The sequence below is a fragment of the Lycorma delicatula genome, chromosome 11 (genome assembly GCF_047948215.1).
Source record: "Lycorma delicatula isolate Av1 chromosome 11, ASM4794821v1, whole genome shotgun sequence".
Classification (NCBI taxonomy): Eukaryota; Metazoa; Arthropoda; class Insecta; order Hemiptera; family Fulgoridae; genus Lycorma; species Lycorma delicatula.
In genome coordinates, this window is record NC_134465.1 from 38,771,349 (window position 1) to 38,791,571 (window position 20,223).

General features: G+C 30.5%; 1 protein-coding gene across 4 annotated transcripts in view; it reads right to left on the reverse strand.

Moving 5' to 3' along the window:
- The window catches only part of spd-2 (centrosome assembly protein spindle defective 2), a 133,805-nt gene extending 119,897 nt beyond the window's left edge, over nt 1-13,908 (reverse strand). For 3 of the 4 annotated variants that reach the window (XM_075378384.1, XM_075378382.1, XM_075378385.1), the window contains exons 1-3: nt 13,778-13,908; nt 8,812-8,947; nt 4,916-5,139 (exon numbers count right to left, since the gene is read on the reverse strand). In XM_075378384.1, the coding sequence (XP_075234499.1) occupies nt 4,916-5,139; nt 8,812-8,918 (331 nt within the window). In that variant the 5' untranslated portion in view covers nt 8,919-8,947; nt 13,778-13,908. Of the gene's footprint in view, nt 1-4,915; nt 5,140-8,811; nt 8,948-13,037; nt 13,082-13,777 lie in introns of all 4 variants that reach the window. The other variant, XM_075378383.1, reaches the window with a different exon arrangement.
- Between the last annotated feature and the right edge of the window lie 6,315 nt (nt 13,909-20,223).

Consider the following 20,223-nt stretch of genomic DNA (forward strand, 5'->3'; position numbering starts at 1 on the left):
ATGTCAATCGGGTAAATTAGTAAGGGTTCACAATATTCTAATTTGTAGACAGACATTAAGTAGTATTTCAAATACATTGTTTCACAGATAGAGGTGCACTAACACACTCAATTTGGATTAAAATTTAACAAAATATATGAGGAAATAAATGAAAAATTTTTTTGATAAGATCTACAGGTTGGTTCTTTAACAGCATGTGAATTTTTCCCTGTTACAGCTGTGCTTCCTGAACCATGGTATATATTTTTAAAAAAAGGCGATTCCTTTGTCCAAATGATTCATATAGCTTTTCTTACATTCAAAATCTGTTATAGACCTTTACATCATGTCAATCTTTATATGTAAGAACATTCTTTACGGTTAGACAATCTGTCATAATGCAAATATTTGTTTTTTAATAACAGTGATAATCTGAAATATAATTTTTGATTTTTTTGATGAAAGTTAGTTTCTTTTCGTAATTTGTGTTAATCTAATTTAAAAACATTTTAAAAAGGACCAACTGTGATGTTCAAAGATCCAGAATATTGTCCCAAATTAAACAAAGAAAGTTCTAATTTTATTATTTCTAATAAACTTTATTTCAAAAGTATTTTTCTAATATTACTATTAAAATAAAATCTGTAAAAATTTGAATAAATACCCAAAATTTGTGAATAAAGAGTAATTTCAAGGATACCCAATAATTTGTGAAAAACATTATTGGTCATGAAACATGGCTTGGTGTTGGGTTTTTGGTAAAACATGCTTCTTATTACTATTTCAATAGGCCTAATTAAAATGTTAGAGTTCTCAAAAACTGCAATTAAAACTTGTAGTATCTGCACATAGCTAATTTTTATTTATCGATATTTAACGACTAAATAAATGTTGAAAATTTTTCAGAGCAAAACTATTTAACTAAGATGTGATATTTCACACGATCACCAAACAATATGGTGATAATTTTTTTAATTCTTTATTTTGTTCATAAGAGTATATAGAAAAAAATCGTTAAATTGTTATCAGTATTAATAAATATTAGAACAGAAACAAATTTTAATGATTTTTTTTTTTATTCCAGACATCCAGAGAAGATTCCTGTCAATTAGAAAATGCATCCACGTAGCTCCTAATCTTAAATTTTCTGATCCTTCTTTTAAAAATTTGTTTTATAAAATTAATCATTCGATCGTGCAGTATATTTTCATAACACCATGGAAAGTTAGCATAATCCATCCAAAAATATGCCTATTGATGAGTCCTCAGCTCATCAATACATATGCCATGCAACTATGGTGATATCACATCGATTTTCATCAGTACATACGGGTTAAAATATATAAATACAGTACCAAATTTTATACACTGGTAAAGTCTGATAAACTTATTTGCCACTTCTTTCATTAATGCTGAGATCAGATCAAGGATATACATAAAGTGGTCCTTATTAATTAGTTATTACTAATTAGAACTTAGAAGAGTTCATCATTAACACCTAAAAATAATTATAGTGTGAAGAGAAAAAACAACCCACATCAAACATGAATTAAAATGCAGTAAAAGCATTCAATGTTAACAAGGGACATAAAGGGATAAAGGGAATGTGATAAGCGTTTCCTCCAAATCTTCAGAGAAAATGGTTAACTCAATTGATCAACACAGAATGCAATTCAAAATCCAGAAGTGTTGTGATTTATAACAAAAATATGGAAGGTATAATCATGTTACTGCTATGTATCTCAAAACTATCAAGAATTGAATAATGTATAAGAATTTAAACTTCCATATAATGGAGCTAATGCTGCAAAATACAGAAATTAAGTCAATATTTTGCTGACATTCTAACCCCAAATCTACATATAAATTGTATAAAATTGTATGTAATTCTATAACTCCACTTGGACATTACTGTATCGTTCACCCAAGAATATGGGGCAACTGAAGCCTTTAAGAGTTCTCCATAAAAATAAAAATGAAACTCGCTTTCCTACACTGGCCACTGCCAAATCACAAGAACAGAAAATGCAGAAAAAATAGATAATGTACTCAGAAAACAAAAAAAATTAAATATGTTACAACATACTACCAGGGAGGATGTGAAGATGGTCTAGGTTTATGTTTAGAAAACAGTTTCAGTTTCATACAGTATCATAAAGACAAAGGATTTGGAACAGCTACTCTTATATTTTACTTTAGTAAAGGTTTATGTCTTAATCATTGCGCCCAATTCGCAACTGTTTTTTTACTTTTTTTTTATTTAATACTGATAAATTGTTTCTATTTTTACATAATTATTTCTTATTTTATATTTCTAGATTTTCTCTACATCGATAGAAGTATATTTTCGTATAGTAAAGTGTATTTAGTAATGTTTTACTAAATTTAAAATTTTTATCAATTTGTTAATGTATTAAAAACAGTAGACTTGTATTAATTAGATCAAACAAAACAGATTTTTTTCTATATTATTCTAATCAATGTTTGATCTATTTTGAATAATTTTTACTTATATTGTTTTTTTCCTTTCTCTGTGAATAATGATGTTTACTTTACAGCCAGTCCCTGTTAGAAAAGAGTGAAAGTGTTTTAAGAATCAATAATACTGCATTTCAATGACCTTTGTGTGTTGAAACATACTTTATATGGCAGCTCAATACGGCACTTAAAGAAGACTGGAAACCGCTTCATTTTTCACTCTCCTTAGCAAATCTTACTTGGGAAGATTGTTTATCTTGAGAATGGCCTTGTCACAAAAGCCCGATACAATCATTATGATAGAGCACTTTACAAACCTACAGGAATGTCTTTTTCATTGGCTGGGAATGTCTGCTTTGTTAAATTGCAATAAACAAAAAAAAAATTTATAGCAAAATTTATAGAGAATTTCAATTCAAAGAAAATTGATGTAAATAAAAAAAAACAAGTTTCTAAACTCAACTTTAATTCAAAACAAAACAGGCCAGATTTGGCAAAAAGACATTACAATTTTAAACATAACTAAATATTCCAAATCATCTCCTGAAGTACTGCCACGTAATTTTTTAATCATATATATATATATATATATAAAATAATATTTTGAAAATTCAAATAATTCATAAACATATTGACCACTGTGCTAATAAAATTAAAAAAAAAAAATAAAACAAACTTAACCACCAAAACACAGTAACAGAAAAACCTAAATACTAATATATATATAATTTCTGTTTTATAGAAATGACAGTTAAATTTATAAAAGATATTTTAATTAAGGTAATTTTTTGTGTGACAGAATAGTGTATAGTAACACTGCTAGATCACGTCTCCGGCCAACAGTGGTGGCGAATGAAACACTTTGTTCTCCAATAGAGTTTCTCGAACATCTGTTTGAGACAAGGTTTTTTTCACTGATAAAGCTTGGTTTCATCTTGGTGAATATGTAAACAGTCAAAATTACAGAATATGGTCTTCACAGTACCCACATGTGTTCCATGAACAGCTAATACATTTGTAAAAAATTGGAGTGTGATGTGTATCTCATCAGATGTTGGGCCTTTGGAATCCATCTTCCATCTTCGTTCTTTCCTTCGGAAACCATCACAGCTGTACGATCAAGAAATATTCATGCAGTTTCTAGCTTTGCTACATGCTGATGAACTATTGTTAGCTATAACAAGACTGAGCAACTGCACACACCACAAACAGTAGAGTACGCAATTTCTTCACGATTTCTCAAATAACTGGATAATTTCTTGTGGTCTATGACCTCATCGTTCAACGGACCTGAGCCTTCCAGATTTTTATTTGTGGGACTTTTTGCAAGACAATATATACTCAAACAACCAGCATACACTTGATGAACTTAAACAAAATATTGTGGATTGTATATCAAATATCACTGCTGTTACACTGAAAAAGGTCGCATAAAATGTAAGAAAATGCACTGATGCCTGCATTGAAAATCATAGTGGACATTTCCAGCACTTATTATAAACTTATAATACTTTTGTAAATGTTAATATTATTTTGTAAATTAATAAAAAGGCTTTCTAAAAAACAATTGTTGTCATTTGGATTGCGCAACTTCATGATCACCCATTATTATTAGATGTAGATTTTCTACATACTGATCTTTCAATTTAATTGTCTTTGTTTGTTTCGATACTGACATCTAAATAATTTAACATTATATTATTATCTATTTCATATATGAATTTAAAATTTTCATTATAAGAATTTAATTTATTTAACACTATTAGATGTTCAATGTTTATTACAGAGTTTATATATAAACAATGAAAATCTATTAAAATTTTATGAGTACGAGTAATACCATGCACAAATTTACTCTGAAGAAACTATAAATATATTTCTGACATAAATGCTCAAAGTGAAAATCCCATGTGCAAGGTATTTTTTTGTGAATAATATTTGTTATTAAATTCAAAATAATTTGTTTGATATATTTCTTAGTTTTTTTAATGTGGACACTATGTTGATGATATTCTCATTATACATAAGCTGGGTAAATTTGATGGTTTCATGTGGTTTATAACCTGAAAAACAGAATAAAACAGGTCCCAGAACTGTAGCTCTAGTAATTTTTAAGAAAATTACATAATATATTAACATGAAATGATTAAGTGAATAGCATCTCATGATCTTTTAAAAAGGCAACCGGCTAATAACCATTCCAACAACTCTGTGCTACCTTGCTCGTCCAGGATACAATAAAAACAATAGAAATTGTTGTTTCCAGTGGTTTATGTTAATTAACGGTTAACATACATAGAACAAGTTGCTCTTTTGCACTTTATCCCAGACAGGTTATTTTTATTTTAATTTGTTTTATAAGCAGTAACTTATTTCTTAATTTTGCACCTTAAAAAGAGTGGCTTGCATTTTAAGTCATACAATACATTGATTTAGAATAATGATTCAAATTAAATACCTTCCATATCATCCAACTTTAATATACCGAGCGATGAAGAAGAGACATCACTTCTTGTAGCACAACTTTCTCTATGTATATTGGCTATCACTTGGTCCAGTTGTTTTTTAAGAGATCCAACTAGATTTCTTTCATTCACTAAAAATTTATCATTATTATCATCTACTATTTTAGCATCATCATCGCCTGATAAACTGGTATCTCTGTTGCTAATTAATGAACAACTGAAACATAAAACAAAAACATTTTTAAAAACTAGTCGAGCACATCATGAAGTTTAAAATTAGTCTGAATATAACTTATTTACTATATTTCTCATGCTATTATCACTGTAGCCCTCTATACATTTCCCAGCTTGGTCACTACAACAAAGTGATCATTGAATCTGAAAAGATTAGAGGTGAGTCTACAACACTTCCTGCAGACCAATCATTCAGTCCAGCCAACTCATAGAACGTGACAGATTAGACACTATCTACCAATCACAATACTACACACCAGAAGGTGTTTACAGGTAGTATACACATCACAATACTTTTTTCATTTGGAAATTTCTTGTTTATATATTTATAAAAAATCCCAAAGAGCCTGTGGGCCAAGCTGAAGTTTTTTGTCATAAAAATTAAAAATAATAAAATTAAATAATTCATTAAATTGAATTTAAAACTAAACTCTTCCTTTGTAAAATTATATTTATTTTAATTCAATAAACTAATTTTCAATGAAGTATAAAAAGTATCACATTAAAGGTCTAAATATTCCAAGTTTCCTATTTCAATTATTTCTTACGAAAACTTTTGCTATTAGCTACACTTCATTCAAAACCCTACGGCGACATCAACAAAGAAAACCTTTTCTATACAAAGTTTTCTTCTCTTTTACATTATGATCAAAACATTCAGAAATCTATTTAGTTTCAGATATTTTTAAAAAAGGCAAACGTGCAACTTTGACCCATTTTTTTTTTAACATACAACTGGAATTTATGTAAACCTATATTTATTTTCATCTACAGATGTACACTGCTATATTAAATTGGAACAGAATATTGAATTCATCTTTTAAGCCAATTAATTAAATGAAGTTGATCATTTAATAATGTTACATGTATGTAAAATTTAAATTAGTGGAATTTCTGTAATTGGTAAAAATTTTCACTTGGGGACTAAAATACCTAAGTATTAAGCTGTTTTATACAAATATTGTTTATTTTGATTCACACGTATATATAGCTAACCATATGAAGTCAAGAGTAAAATAAAAACGTATGAAAAATTGTAAATCGATACGGTAAAATAAAATACATGTTTTTTTTTATTTAAGGCTTACTGTTCATCTAACAATGAAGTTATATCTATAAGTTATTATAATTAATCTACGATTATTATATAAAGTTATTATCTATAAGTTAGTCTACGTTATTAATATCTGAATTAATTCATACAAAAAACCTTTCTTAACACTTTGCGGGCGGGCTTAATATTCCAGTCAATATCTATGCAGCCGCACTGAAGCATACTTTTTTTTGCAGTAGGGGCAAAAATTTTGTTTTTATAATATTTTCTTGCTTAATAGTAAATAAGAAATAAGACATTTTGAAGTCTGTGATAATTTTTTTGTTAAGTTTGTAGCATAAAACAATGTAGGCGGATATGTATTCACATTAAGCTTTTACAAGCCTAGATGAGACCACAGCATTGAGGATATATCCACAATTAGCCCTTGAAATAAAAACGAGATCTTAATGCTATAATTTATTTTGGTTAATATGAACAATAATTATATATCCCGTTCCTGCTTTCCAGTAAAATGAGGTTTTCCATCCAGTCATTGCTCCACAGGGTCTTGTAATGGTCTTCCAGATTTTCTTTTTTCTAAAATTTTCTGTGAAATATGTTGAATTCTCTCTTTAACCAGATCTCTGATTAAATTGTATTTGAACTGCTTGTATGACATTGGTTTATTGTCATTTTGTAGCTGTACGTGTTTTTAGAGTATATATGAATTAATTGTAGCAACTTCTAGTAGTGAACAGAAGAACATTTTACACTACAATTTCTTTGTGCAACTCAAAAATTGGTTAAGTCGAAATATGGTCACTGCAGTCACTTCCCATATGCTTCATGTAATCCACCATTGCAGTGGGTTTTTTAGTGGATGGTTTATTTGGATATTTGCTGGGAACATCTACCACGTGAAGCCTACTAACTTCATGTTTTGTAATTAAAACCGTTACAGGTGTTTTGTCTTTCCAACAAACAACTGCAATGCCTTTTTTATTCCTGTGTGTGTACAAGTCGCTGCACTTCATTTTTTTATGCTTATTTTAGGCATGTTCTTTCTACATAGCATGACAGTCCCTGTGATGAACATTTGTTTTTGTAGCAGCTCTTCAACAAGTTCAGAGCTATTGTAATAACGATCAACATATACATGATGGCCAGATTGAGAATTAGCCTGATCTTTAATTAAAGACTGAACTAATGCTGACAAAATCAAGAGTTGTTTTTAACAATTCAGAACCAGGAATTATTTCTTTTCTAAAATATGGAATAAAGTTGTAAATGTAACCCATTACAACTACCCGAAATAACAAAAACTTTAAGACCAAACTTTGTAGGTTTATTTGGATTATATTCACGAAAGGAAATTTTTCCTTTGAAAAAAATCATACTTTCATCAACTGATAAGTGAGAACTAGGATTATAGGATAACCGACGTTTATTCTGATTTTATTTGTAATTGATTGTATTTTTATACCTCGATCAGTGATCTCATCAGTGCTGAAATGTAGGTTCCAAAATAGCAACAGAAAATGATCTCTGGTAAAGAAATTGCATTTGGTTGACCCACTTCCCTGAAAAATAATCTTTCAGCTCTGATAATGGATGCAGACCCATATTGAGTATTACTCCCGGTACAGCTTTCAAATGAGAAACTGTTGTGACTTTCCACTTTTTCATTCTACTTTTTAAGTTTTGTCAAGGCAAGTTTTTCATTTGTTAGCAAAATTATTTGTCTGAGTATATCACTGTAAGTAAATTGTCATAAAAAAACAAACAAGAATAGGTAACACCATATGGACATTCTGATTTATATAATAAAGACCACAGTTAATTAGATAATTTGTTCACTGTGAGGTCAAACTATTAAATAATAAACTAAAAAATGTACATTATAAATTCACTTTTTAAGTTTATATGTGCATTTCTCTTATTAATTTATTATTATTTTAACTTTACCTTTTAAAATATTTAATTTTTTACTCACGTCTACTTTTAATGACATTATGAACTACATGAAATTATAGTTGTCAACATGAGTTGTTAAAAAAATACAAAAGCTGATAACTTTTGTTAAGTTACAAAAATGGATACAGAACCGAGCTACTTTTGATTAACAGATCAAAGTAGCCTGGAAGACTACGTTGATCTGTTTGTCAGTAACTATTGATTGATTATTATTAAATCTATAGTTATCTTTAGCACTTCAAGTAAATAAAAGGAAGCAAGTTACAAAGTAATCAACATGTTACACAACATATTAAAGATTTGGCAATGTCAATCCTCATGACATAATGATAGCACATCAGCCTTTCATTCAGAAGATCCCAGGTTTGAATCCTGGTCAGGCATGGCATTTTTCATACACTATGAAATTTTCATTCCACATTCCTACCCACAAGCTTTAAAGCTTATATGATGAATTAATAGTTTACAAAAAAGCCAAAAGTTATTTCATGAACAGTCAAAATTAGGGACTATCTCAATCTATCTTATCAATTTACAATATGGCACGTCCTATAGTAAACAAGCATCATATGAATAAATCTTATTAGTAAAACATTATCAGAATAAATTACTTTAAATACAGCAAAATCATTAGTATAATCTTACTCATCTCTTTTATGATGGTCCACAGTAGAAGTCGCTTGAGGTTTTGGTGTAGAGATTAAAGTATCATCCACAAATTTATTTGCCAAATGTGGAGTATAATCTGCCATTTTAATGGTACTGTTAATCCACACAATTCCTGAGAAACAAAAAAAATAAATAAAAAACTACAAAACAAAGTAAACTTTGTAATAGGAAGATCTTGGCCTATAAGCTACGAATTGTAGCTAATAAGCCAAAAGTGGAAACAGATTATTCCACTTAAATTTATAATAGATGTAAACTAAAATTCTAGTTGATTATTGATAACCTCTTTCCTGAACTCAATGAAAATTCTTCAAATTACATGTACTTCCATTTCAAAAAAAAAAAATAATTCATTCCTTTTTTATTTTCAGACATGTCTAAAAGATTGTTTTAATGGTAATATTACCCAACAATCTTTTTTTTAAAATTACAAACATATCTCTTATCACTTTTCTGCTACAATTTTTATGAATTTCCTTGCCTGTGTATTAAGTGCATTCTGTCCTTTAATTATTAATCCCACCTATTTACTTCAATAATATTAAAAATGCACACACTAACTATGAAGACATAAGCGTTCAATGTGAAAAATTGCAGTCTACTGCTTCACAAAACTATTTTTGGCAAATGAATCAAGTAAATAAAACAGAGCAATGTAATTCAAACTGCATAATTAACTGACTGAATAAGACAGAGAAATTGGCAAATGCAAGCACACTAAGTAAAATTGTCATATTTTTTGTGCTACAAATTTAAATTTAGTGATTACTTAAATGTTATTTATTAACTGAAACTGAAATTACATTCTTTATATGTTTATTCTGCTTATAATTGCTGTGCCTGGTAGTACCAGAAGATTGATAATAAACAGTAGACAGAAGCCATGATTTGTAGATCACAGTAAGCATGGTTTTCTAATCAAACTTATACTAAAATAGTTTGAGTTTGTTTACATTTGTTCCAAACTTAAGTGAAATTAATTAATTTTCTACTTTGTTATAGTCATTAGATATAAATCAACATATTGATAGCAGGATTTAAAAGTTTTTGTACTCCCACATTGCATTTATCTACTCACTTGATTAATATATAGATATTTAATTATTTAGGTTAAACTTTTTACAGTTTTTTTCCTCTGCACATAAATATCTATATATACAATATAATATTCTTCCAAGCTCCGCAAAGCACAGAATTAGAGAAACACTCTTACCTTTAATTTTTACTTCATCAAAATGCTTTGGGCCTAAGCCCCTCCTCAGTGAGATCTTTTATAAATTCTTAAACTGTTTACAATTTACACAATAACTCTCTTAGCTTTTTACATTTTGAAAAAATTTGTTTAAACTAAAATAAATTTAATAAATTTTAAAAATCTTTAAAAACATTTTAAATAAATTTAGAACCAATATGTGTTCAGTCGAAAAAGAAAAATTATTACAATAACTATTAATTTATCACATCTTTGTATACAAACTTAAATAATTTTAAAAAGAATGTCACCATCAAATTCTGTTTACAGATTTATAAGGCTGAATTCAGCCTTATATATATATATAATTTTTCAAAAATTTCAAATTTTTTATTACTATTTTCTTCTTCAATATTTACTTTTTTTACTGTTTCCAAATTATCTTCTAAACTAGTTATATTATGATTATTATTTATCAAATGGTCAGCAACATTTGAGAAACCAATCTTTCTATTTTTAAATGAACTAAAATGTTCATTAAATCTATCTTTAAATGATCTACGAGGGTAAGTCAATTAAATTATTATCCACAATTTAGTTGTATATTTGTTTATGTTGATGGTACTGTCGTGTTGTGTAGATGACGCATGCGTGGTTTAATTGTTATGTATGTGCAGGTTTGATGCTGCTAGGTTAGTTCCATTATCGCTGCCCTGCCGTTAACCATGGCTGCTTTGCTTTCTGTTTGCACCAAAGAAGAGCAACATTCAGTGATCCGTTTTTTGTGGTCGGAAGGTGTATCAGGGGCCGAAATTCATCGAAGTCTTTTGGTACAGTATGGGGACAGTGTGTTGCCGCAACGGAGTGTCTACGAACGGATTGAAAAATTCAAAAATGGTCGCATAAGTGTTACACACAACAAAGGAGCCGGACGACCATTTATAGCCACAAATGAGGAAAACATTAAGCGTGCACGTGACATGGTTTTCTTAGACAGATGAGTAACTACTGATGAAGTGGCAACATCATCTGCAAATTAGTCACAGTTCTCCCTACGAAATCATCCACAACAGACTTCGGTTTCATAAAGTCTGTGAAAAACGTTTCATAAAGTCTTCGGTTTCATAAAGATGGGTCCCAAAACAACTCCCACAGTTGCATAAACAAATGCACTTGGACATCTGCCAAAAACATTTGGATCGCAATGGTAACGAACGGAACATCTTCATAGACAGAATCATCAATGGTGATGAAACATGGATTCATCATTACGAGCCAGAGAGTAAACGGCAGAGTATGGAATGGAAATATCCAAATTCACCCTGCAAAAAAAAGTTCAAGACCCAACCATCCGCAGAAAAACTGATAGTTATAGTTTTTTAGGACTCACAAGGCCCAGTACTGGAACATTATGAGGAAAGGGGCACGACAATAAACAGTGTGTGTTACAGTGAGATGCTTACCGCCAAGCTGAGGTCTGCAATTCAAAGCAAACGCTGAGGACTGCTGTTGAAAGGTGTTGTATTGTTGCACGACAATGCTCGTCCACATACTGCATACAGAAACTCAACTTTGAATTACTGGCTCATCCTCCATATAGTATTGATCTTGCCCCTTTTGACTACCAATTGTTTGGGCCATCGATTTACCTCGGACAAAATAGTGAAAGAAGTGGTGCATTCCTTACTCGCAGCTCAACTGAAAACCTTTTATGAGGGCATCAGGAAGCTTGTGCAACAATGGACCAAGGGCGTTGAAATGCAAGGGGACTATGTTGAAAAATGATGTATATGTAAGTTTCCTATTTGTATTGTAATAAAATTTATAATTACATTGCAGATAATAATTGACTTACCCTCATATTTGTTTTACCAATATATATATATATATATATATATATCATTTCGCAACTGTTGCATTTAATTTTATAAATACCGGAAGAATCATACATATTTTTAACTTTTTCATTAGAATAAAATTTTAAAAATGTTTTATTGTATGATTATCAGGTTTATATTAAGTTTTTTTTAATTTTATTTGTATAAGAGTAGTTTATGTAAATATTTTCACTACTTTTATTGTCATTTATGGGTAATAATGTATTATTGAAAAATTCTCAATTATATTTTTTACATTTATTTTCAATCAATGACATATATCAATTTTTATAGCTATATTCTTTATACAATTCCAGTTTATAGTTTATGTATTTTATCGCTCTGTTTATCATATTCTTAAAAATATTAATGTTTTGGGACCAAGGATGATCAGAATTCCTATTTATAATAATTTCATTTGAGGTAGGTATTTTATATATTCCAGTTAATATTTGAATGTTTTTCTTTATTTTAATATTTACATCAAAATTTATTTTTCTGTTATGTTCCATTTCATATGTAAATTTTAAAGTTTTATGGTACAAATTTAATTTACTTAAAATTACTTCATGCTCATTACTTATAACTGGTTCATATATAACTAAAATATCACCCACGTATCTGACACACAATAAAATTTTATACATCAAAATTTTATTGTGGGTACGGTTAATTAATGGGTACTGGTTAATGAAACGAGATTTGTAAGCAAAGTGAATGTTAAGTTATGTTATATTGTACATAGTTCAGTACAAGGGATAATTAGTTACCAAAACTTAGCTTACACATCAGTAATAAAACATGACAAGGGCATACTGTTGATAACAAACAGTGATTCGTTATTAGATGACTAATACAATCTAGTGGAGACTTACAAATCTTAGATATGTTTGTGGCATATAACAAAGTTTAACTTAAATGTCTTTTTGGGGAATATCATCCAGCAAAACTAAAGAATGTAAAGCAAAATAAATGTCACTGAGCAAAAGCATTTAATGGGTAGCAGATTAGTACACATCATCCTTACACTGTTGGCGAGCATTAATGACTAATGATCAATATAGCCAATGACATTTAAAACATAAATAATAAAAGTTCTAGGTAAAGTTTCAATGATTCTAGAAGATACTTACTACCCACTTTCTCAACTTAAAAATGTCAAATTCATCCCGTTAACCTGTTGAGCATAGAAAAAAAAAATACAGATTGATTATAAGTGGTATTTCTTCAGCATTTATAATTTAATTTGGAATTGATACTGTTAAGTGTAACCCAGTACTTAACAAAGATGATTTCCACCCGAATAAATATTAAAATAGGACATTGAGCACATAATAAATAGCAGCAAGAACAAATTAATCTACATAAAAATAAAAATTTTCAAATAAACAGAATCCGTTACAATAATCTGACTTTAACAAACAGGTAATTTAATCAAATAAAGACAGCAATTCATTCCTGATAACCGCATAACAAATTACACTCTCATGAAAACTAATAGCAATTATGAAAAAACGAAATCTGTCAAAACACTGGTTAAACCGATGAATATGTAGAATTATGCAGGAAATGGTGATGGCAAAATTTTTTTAAAAACTTGACTAAAATTTTTAAGTCAGTCGATTATTTAGTTTATGATGAAATACTTCACGTGAAGACAAATTACGACTGGATAATGCAAATAAATCCATACATCATTATTTAGTATGAATTAATACGAAATAAATCACAAGAATTAAATACTTACGGACAGCAATACACAAATTACGTATAAAAATTTATTATCAATGATAATATTTAAATTTTCAAACATCGAAAAAGTATTGCATAAAATTATTTTAACAAAAAAGACTGGTATTGTATGTTGTTTTACCTGCATAAATTATATTTTTGAGTTAAAATGCTAACAATTAAATTAAATGTTAACAAAAAATGCTAAAATACAGCAATACACAAGAGAACATCTAACGGTTACAAACAAACCAAACAGGCGTTGAAATCCTGTTTTGTCACTTTAAAACGATGTAGTTGGGATTATTATATGTAGCCAGTAAAAAACCACTTCTTTACTCAAATCAGAAATAACAACAAAAAAAACTACTTTAAACAGCGGTATTTATCCAAAAATCTAATTAATAATAATTTTTATCAGAAATACCGCTTATTTGACATTTTTTAGTAAAAGTAAAATCTTTATATTATTCTTTATTGATTTTGAAATCAGCGACCTGCTATAAACATCTATCATGATACAACAATTTATAATTTTGTATTAAACTGTGGCTTAAAAGTGTTTGCAATGATAAAAATATCTAAACTAGCCGGTCCGTCTAGCCAGAACCTGGACTCTCGGGGCTCAGGACAGCCCAGGCGAACCCGCGAACCAACTCAAAGGCTCCTCAGGGCCTCCCGGGGTCAAGGGGTTACACCATGGCCGTAGAGCTCGCTGAGATCGTCATTCCCAATTTTCCAGGGGAACCGGCGACCTGGACATCCACAGAGCTTGGAAAAAGGATTAATCTATTTTTTCCTTAATGAATAATTCACAACAACTTCAGCCTCCTTGGGGGTGAAGATATAATGAATATTATTAATATATTTGTTCCTAGAGAACTAGGTTCTCGATTGATGTTAAAAAATCCTTCTCTGGGATAACACAAATGTATCCTGTAAATTTGAAAATAATCGGTAGGTTGGTTCTCGCGTGGTGCAATAACAAACAAGCGTTCCGAATAACCATAATCTGTTACATCGAGAGTGTACCTGACACTCAAAAGTTAGTTCAACCTACTAACAAATATCTCATTAGAATTTTGAGAATTGTATTACGTTTTTGCAGAGATAGTATGAGAGCACCCCATTGCGCCTCTCAAAACACCGTCTCAGGACATCCTGTTTGCTACCAGTTAATGGTAACAAACCGATCGGTCTAGCCTCCCACAAGGTGCTCTCATACCTCAACACTCTAGTCCAACATGCAGTCCTAACGGGAAGCCCATTATTGTTAAACAGAATTTTTTTAAATCTATTTAGTATTGCTTTATTTAAAATAAATTTAATTCTATTATTTTTGTAATATTATTCATTCAATTGATTCAAATTATGAAGTTTAATAAAAATATTTAGTTGTTGGCTGTTGTAAATTTGAGTCTACAAGTACAATCCTTAAGAAGTTATTTAATATTTATTTTCTGCAAAGTTTTACAACTGCATTTTCTTTCTTAACAAACCCTATAAAAACTAACAAATACAAAAAAATTCATACAAAGAAAAATAAATTTACTGCCTTGTAACCCACTGGGTTGTTCTAATGGTGACCCATCATCGCAAATCAGCTGATTTTGAAGTTGAGAGTTCTAAAGTTTAAATCCTAGTAAAGGGAGTTATTTTATACAGATTTGAATGCTAGATCATAGATACCAGAGTTCTTTGGTGCTTGGGTTTCAATTAACCACACATCTCAGGAATGGTCGATCTGAGACTGTACAAGACTACACTTCATTTACATTCATGCATATCATCCTCATTCAACCTCTGAAGTAATACATTACAGTTGTTCCACAGGCTAAACAGAAAAAAGAAAGAAAGGATACTGGTATACCTTGGTGTTTGGGGTTTAATTAACCATAAATTTCAGGAATTTTGGCCGAGTTTATGCAAAACTGTAATTTATTTACATGTTACACATCTTCATTTCATTGGACCATGGGGTTGCTTTACTATTCACAAGTTGAACAGATTGCAATTTACACATTATTAATAGAAATTTAAAAAAATATGGGGTAATATATTTAAATCATAACAGAAATAAATGAATGAGATGAATAAAAGATAAGTGAAATAAGTACAAAAATAGAAACAGTAGAAGTAATGTAATAAATAAATGTGAGTAGTATGCCATACATACATTACATTATGTAATGTATAAAGCTCAGAAAGATGCTGAGAGTATCAGGGATACTTTCAAAAACTGCATCAATAATAAAGGCTCCATTCCATGCAATACATTACATAAAGTATGGTAATTAATTGAGTTAGGAAATTAATTTTTGAGATGAATTATTTATTTCTATGATGTGTGTGTGCATTTTAAACCACTGGGTTAGATTGCTATCCAAATATAAATTGTGTCTCATACACATTACAGTAATAATTAATGTTTGCCAATTTTTTATGTATTATATTCTGTTAGTTTTAAGGTTACTAATAAACTACAACATTGATGTAATCATTGAATGAATTACAACTATAATTTACCTATTTTCCTAAACATTGTCTACGTTGCTGATTTACTCCTGAAGTTTCTTGGTCATACATAAAAGCAAGTGTATTGAAATACCAAAGAAAAAACTTTTATATGTCCTCTCCATTGACACAAGAATGAATAAACTTCATTTAAAGATTTTTTTCTAAGCTATGTTTTCATTTAACATTGGCTTTTGTGGCATTGGGATCTACATCTTGATAATGCTTAATGAAAACTATGTAGGCTTCATATTTTTTTCTTGATTTCTGTATTCTTCTGAATTTATTTAATATAAACGGATAACTGAGATGCAAGTCAATGAATTAATATGACCACTATTTTAAACCAAACATCTTGGAGAAAAAAATAATATGTGGAATATTTGAGGGCAAGGTTTTTGGTAAAAAACCTAGAGCTAGACTAAGAGCAACCATAATGTTAAAAAATAGATGGGCCTTGGTTCATATAATGGCTTAAAGAGAGATGTGGAAATGAGAGTGACTTATATTTTACAATAAACTGTAATTCAACTGATAAATTTTCTGGGCAGATGGATGTCTTTATTCAGCTGTTTTGCTATCTATAGGTAACATTTTGCTTGATTTATCTGGTTAGACAAAACTCAGGTAAAACATTATGTACATCTGGACATTAAAACTTTATTTGTCTCATCTACCTCATTAAAATATATGCATAAGCATATCTGAGTTTGTAATAAAAAATATATATGTATAATACAAATTAGCATAGTGAGCAATCTCATTTTGACATTATCAGAATATTTTATTTAATTACCTACTAAAGGAATTTCCAATTCTTTTTAAAGCAAATGATATTTTCAATAATACTTTCAGACAATACATTGAGAAAGGAGTCAATAATTAGTTTCGAATATCTTTGAAAAGAAAAAGTTTCATTATTTTGAAAAAGAGTTAATTTAAAATAATGTTTGCAACCCACATGTGTCTGTTTAGAGGCATTTTTCATTTAGCTGGATATTTTTGAAAAGTTTCATTCTTATAAATAGGATCTAGTCAGATTGACAGACAAATTTTACAAGTAATAATAATAATAATACACCTTACATAACTTCTAATGTGGCTGAAGCTATCAAAAGTCTTAGATCATAAATGGCAGATCATAATCCTTAATTTTCAAAGTAGTCGAGAATCTAAGACTGAAGGCAGTAGTTATAAATTTATTTGACTTAAAAGAATTAAAAGAACAAATTATTGTTTTGACGATTAATCCTCAGCTCATCACACATAACATTAAATGAAGAAATACAGAATTACACAGGTCAACCTTTAATTACTCTCAATGATATTGTCCATTTTGAACACAGCACTGATCTTAAATGTCTTTTAAACATCAGGAAATGTTCCTTGGTACCAACATTCATTTAATAGAGTTCAGTATTGTAGATGAAAAAAAATATATAAACTTCTTTCTTTTTTTATATATTGTGGTACTATTAATCACATAGAGAAATTTTGTTTTACTGATAATTCTACCTACAAACAGAACAAAGAACTAAGACAGACAAATGGAATGGAATGCAAGAATATCAGAGGGTGCAATACCCTCCTACCTAATGCAGTATGCAGACTTAACATCCTTTGTTGCTCGTCTTTCTAATGAACTGACGAGTAATAAATAGAACACTGACTGGTATTTGTGGTTTATGTGAATTTTGGGACTGCGTTCTGATCCAAAAGAGTTTTCAGTGACACGATCCCGACAGAATGATTTGTTTATAAGCTTATCTTCCATGACATTCTCCCTTTTGTCCAGAGTGGGCAGAAAGCCTTGTAGTTAGGGAATACCTTCCCATATGGGATGGGTGCCAGAGGCAATTTTAGGGCCACGTTCTATGTGGCATTCTATTGCAAGTAGTTTACAGTCAAGTGTGGGTTGGTTGGCTGGTCTAGGATGATACATGCTAGTCTTAGTCCAGTCAGTGATATTGGGTAAGGAAGGGGATAGGGATAATGGAAGTGATTTTCTGGAGTGATCTTATAGTATCTGTCTTTCTTCTCTTCTTTTTAACCTTTCAAAATACACTAGTTCTGAAAAGAACTAAGTGGGTGAGAGAACAGGCTTTTACATTCTTCTTCTTTTTCTTTCTTTTTTAGGAGGAAAAGAATGGATTATGGAAAGTTATGATACAAGTGGTTTTTGGTGCAGGTGGTAATACGTGGCCTAATGCTGATATGTTAATAATTAATATGATATATGTTAATTTATTAATAATTCAAATATATAAGCGTGACACATCTCACTAACAACCTTGCTTAAGAGCCTGTGTTTATGTGTTTATTATACAGAATGTTATGGGATGTCTGTGTAATAGGTAAATGACAATTTTGAAAAAAAATGTTCCAGCATTTAAAAGTGTTTGTGGTCCGAATGAATAGCGGCCTTCAAAAGAGGAGCTGCAGATTGGGTAAAAGTTTGGGTTGGAATGATTGTAACCTGTTGTGGTATCTGAAACAGAAACACAACAGGTAGAATAATACAGAGGAAGATAGAGGATTCTGCTTCCTTCTTCCTCCATGGTCTGCTTAATGAAACTTCTCTGGTTGATTTTTTGACCTCTGGAACAAAACTAAAGTAAAAAATAAAATAAGTATTTCATAATTATTTTAGTTTTGTGTTGTAATATATTATACTATATTACCTCAAGGAGGTTCATCCAGGATTGCATGTGAACATTTCTTGACATCATGGGGCTATGGATTTTTCCAACAGAGATCTCATGTGTGTTGAAACTACAAAGCAACCACTATCTCAAAGAATTTCATTGTTTGCTCAATGTGCAGACTTTGCAGAATGTCTTTATCCTGGCATCACTGCGAAATGCAGTGTTCCTGATGAACCATAGGGCTTTGAAGATTGTCTGCAGGGCAATATTGTGGATCGCTTCCATCTTCTTTTGGAGTGCTGCACTCGCTAGTTCACCCCAGGTGAAGGACGTAGACCAGGATGGACAGAATGTATTACCTGAAAAGAAAAATTTTAATATAATTTAGCATGAGACTACATTAATTCAGTAGAGGAAAGAAGGTAGCCCAAGCACTTCTAGCCCTACTCCTAACAAGGAGTCTTACTCTTTAAGACTTGGGGGTTGGTGGTCCCATGGCTCTAGCCTTGGCAGTTTTTCTTTCCACTACACACCAAGCTGCTGAAACTTTTAAACCATACACATACACTACACCAGGAACACTATGCAATTTACAACATATGCCCTGACACTGCAACACAATATCTTATACTTACACTCAGTGGTGTTGCAACATCTTATGAAATGCAACCATAACCCAAGGTGGAAACTATCGTGCTGATGGGTGAATGACTCTACACAGTGAATCTCAAACATAATCCTCTCTGGACCAGGGTGAACCCAGTTGTATAAAACTTTAGCTCCAGTACGTGCATGCTCTGCTGAAGTAGTTCGTTATATTGCCGGTACTCGTGGGAACCTATATTCCTTCAGTGGTTATTGGTCCACTTGAAAAAACCAACAAACCCAGAAGTTATAAGAGACTTTGACCAACTTTGTCAATCGAAGATTTAACTAGTGGTGAGGAAACAAGAAACATTATAGAGGGGGTGAAGTTTTCCTTGCAAGGTTTCTTGTGGTGGGTTGTAGTGAGGAAGGTAAATCATTTGGTAAAATTTCTCCCTTCCTGATAAATGAGTGTATCGTAACAGTATGTGGTTCTCCAAAATCTGTTAAAAAACTGAAGTGGTGGTCTGCCATTTCTTAGCTGTTTTTCAGTGTTCATTGCTTCATTGTCCACTTCAATAAGTGAACAATGAAGAACAGTGTCAGAAACTGAGAACAAACTCTTCTCATTGACCTTGATCCACCAATTCTCCAGCCTGTCCAGCTATCCCTGCAGAATCCTGCCCGTGAAATTGGCACCAGACAATGTATAGAAGAAACGCAGTATCATCAATATAAAGGCTGGCTTTCACCCTATCTAATGCAGGTATGTACTGAAAGCAAGTGAGATAGAACTGCTCTGTAGTACCCCAGTGGTGGTAGGTCAGTCTGAAGATACTGAATC